This window comes from Lipotes vexillifer, unplaced genomic scaffold (assembly GCF_000442215.2).
Source record: "Lipotes vexillifer unplaced genomic scaffold, Lipotes_vexillifer_v1.1 scaffold518, whole genome shotgun sequence".
Lineage (NCBI taxonomy): Eukaryota > Metazoa > Chordata > Mammalia > Artiodactyla > Lipotidae > Lipotes > Lipotes vexillifer.
The window spans coordinates 1,200,147-1,202,870 of record NW_006780945.1 but is presented as its reverse complement, the minus strand read 5'-3'; the positions used below and the strand labels follow the sequence as shown (position 1 = coordinate 1,202,870).

The 2,724-nt window shown below is 62.4% G+C and overlaps 1 protein-coding gene across 1 annotated transcript in view; it reads left to right on the top strand.

The window, feature by feature from the left end:
• Window positions 1-1,075: 1,075 nt before the first annotated feature.
• TSEN54 (tRNA splicing endonuclease subunit 54) overlaps window positions 1,076-2,724 on the top strand; it is a 6,932-nt gene continuing 5,283 nt past the window's right edge. Inside the window, exons 1-5 of the mRNA XM_007454345.1 lie at window positions 1,076-1,136; window positions 1,280-1,444; window positions 1,543-1,606; window positions 1,691-1,774; window positions 2,102-2,200. Of these exons, the coding sequence (XP_007454407.1) occupies window positions 1,081-1,136; window positions 1,280-1,444; window positions 1,543-1,606; window positions 1,691-1,774; window positions 2,102-2,200 (468 nt within the window). The 5' untranslated portion in view covers window positions 1,076-1,080. The remainder of the gene's footprint in view (window positions 1,137-1,279; window positions 1,445-1,542; window positions 1,607-1,690; window positions 1,775-2,101; window positions 2,201-2,724) is intronic.

Here is a 2,724-nt window from a genome sequence, read left to right as displayed (position 1 = left end):
AGTCAGTGCCTACGGCCCCGCCCCGATCCGCGTCAGGCCCCGCCCCCTATCTCTGGTCTGGACGGAGGACGCTGGCCGGGTCAGCGCATGCGCCCAGGTGAAGCGGCGTGGGTGGGGCTGAGGGTGCGCGCAGCTGCCTCCTGGCTGTGGAGCCCCGGGCGACCCGGGGCTCTAGAGTTCAGACCGAATGGTGAGATACGCTGTTTGTGACTGGGTGGGACAGAAGACGTGATGTGAAGGGATCTGGGAACCGAGACCCAGGAATCCCACTTGGGAAGACCCCCTTCCTCTTTGACCCTCGCCCTTCCCGGGACTCCCGCGGCGACCTCCGCCCGCGGCCAGAGTCGCCAACCGACAGCCACTGGTCGGAGCAATGCTGCCACCTAGCGGACTGTGTCGGAACGACCCACGGTGGCGGCGGCGGGGACCCCAGCCTTGAGGAGGTGCTAATGACGGGCTGGGGTGGCGCTTCAGCACCATCGTGGGTCGGACAGCGCCTCCCCCCAACCCGCCCCGGCCCTGGAAACCCGGCTTCGGACCCCGTAGGAAGGGACCCAACGGAAGACCCTGAAGGAACTCTGAACCTCCCTAGACTGCACCTGACAGCCCTCGGTGACCTTCAGTTTGTGAAGGTGGAATTCAGGAACCCAAAGCTCTCCCTTTTCTAAACCCCCTCTTCTAACCTCCCTGTCCAGCTTGGGTGGTGGGGACTAAGGAGCCCAGGGCTGCGGAGGGGAGAGTCACGCATTTGACTCTTCATACTACACTTTTCTAACGCCGGGCTCCTCAAGTTTTACTAGAGAGAAGCCCAGAGGCGGGCTGGGGATAGGAGAGGGGAGCGCCTCCCAATCCAGAAACCTGCAAGCTCTCCGCCCCCGGAATCGAGGCACACGTTTGTGGGCAGCCTCTAGGACCCAGGACACCCAGGAAGGTGGAAAGCAGGTGGGTTGATCCGAAGACCCGAGGAGCAGAGGTAGGATCCGCGGGCGCTAGGGCCGCGCGGAGTTCCGGCGGTGGGCGGGGCGTGGGCGGGGCGCGCGCGCGCGCGCGCGCGCGCGCGCAGCGGCAGACCGCAACCCCATGGAGCCCGAACCCGAGTCAGCCTCGGTGGAGGTTCCTGCGGGGCGCGTGCTCAGGTGCGGCGCGGCCCGGCCCGGGGGAGGCGCCGGGACCGCGGAGTGGGCGCCGGGAAGGGCCCGGGCACCCGGGACGGGGATCCAGGCCTGGGCCGAGCGGCCCCGACTGCGCGGCGCTAACCCCGCGTCCCTTCCTTCCCCAGTGCCCCGGAGCTCTTCGCTGCCCGTTCCAGGTCCCAGAAGCTGCCCCAGCGCTCGCATGGCCCCAAGGACTTCCTCCCCGACGGCTCAGCGGCCCAGGCTGAGCGACTGCGAGTGTGCCGCGAGGAGCTCTGGCAGCTGCTGGCGGAGGAGCGCGTGGAGCGTCTGTGAGGGGGCCCGGCCGGGGCGGGGGCAAAGCCGGGGCGGACGGACCCGGTAGACTAATCCGGTAGACTGAGACGGACCCCTCCCTACTCCTCGCCAGGGGCAGTTTGGTGGCCGCCGAGTGGAGACCGGAAGAAGGCTTCGTGGAGTTGAAGTCTCCTGCGGTGAGCGGTGGGGTTCAGAGACAGGGGACCCGCCTTCTCTGCCCTCCTGGCTCCTTTGTGACATTTGATCTGGGTCCCACGCAGGGTAAGTTCTGGCAGACCATGGGCTTCTCAGAGCAGGGCCGGCAGCGGCTTCACCCGGAAGAGGCCTTGTATCTGCTGGAGTGTGTGAGTGGGGCCCTCGGAGAGTGGAGAAGGGGTTGGGACCAAGGAACCGGAAGGACGTTTTTATTGGAGAAAAAGTATATACAACTGAGTGTTCAGGGAGCTTGTAACCTGATTTCTAGAGCAGGAGACAAGAATACCACGCAGGGAGCAGGCATTCCAGTCGAAGTTATTGATGCTGCCTCCCTCTCCCTCCCTCCCCTTCCTGGTTGGCTCTATTCTTGCTGTGATGAGGGGGGCGTAGCACGCGGATATCAGCAGGGAAGTTGCCTCATTGGCTTTGCCACTGCAGGGACGGTTCACAAGCCGAGCTGTTGGCCCCGCTTCCAGGGCTCTATCCAGCTGTTCCACCAAGATCTTCCACTATCTATCCAAGAGGCCTACCAGCTGCTGCTGACTGAGGACACCGTGACTTTCCTGCAGTACCAGGTATCTGCCACCCTCTCCCGGGAGAGAAGCCACCCATCCACTGAACTAATGAGTATTTATAAGTACCTCGAAGGTGCTAGGCACAGAGCCATGCGCTAAGGCTACAAGACCTGCAAGGATTCTGTTGTCATGGTGCTTACATCCTAGTGGTGGCACTTGGGTAATAGTTAAGTAAGCAAACAAATGGACGATTGACTTCACAGCTGAGTGCCAGGAAAAAAGACAAAGAGGAGGAGGGGCACCAGGCTAGAGACAGAAATGTGGACACCATGATGGCATGGATGGTATTTCAAACCCCACTGGGCTGTACAGAGATGTGGCCAGAGTAGAGGGCTGTGTCTGAGACCTGGGGCACTCTAACCTGAGGAGGTCAAGGGGAAGATAAGGGAACTGAAGAGGGTCTGGCAATGCAGGAGAAAAACCAGGAGAGGTGGCATCATAGACGCCAAGAGAAGGTCTTTCCAGGAAGAAGTGCTTGGCTGTGTCGAAGGCTGGAGAGATCAAGCAAGCTGGGGGCATTCCTG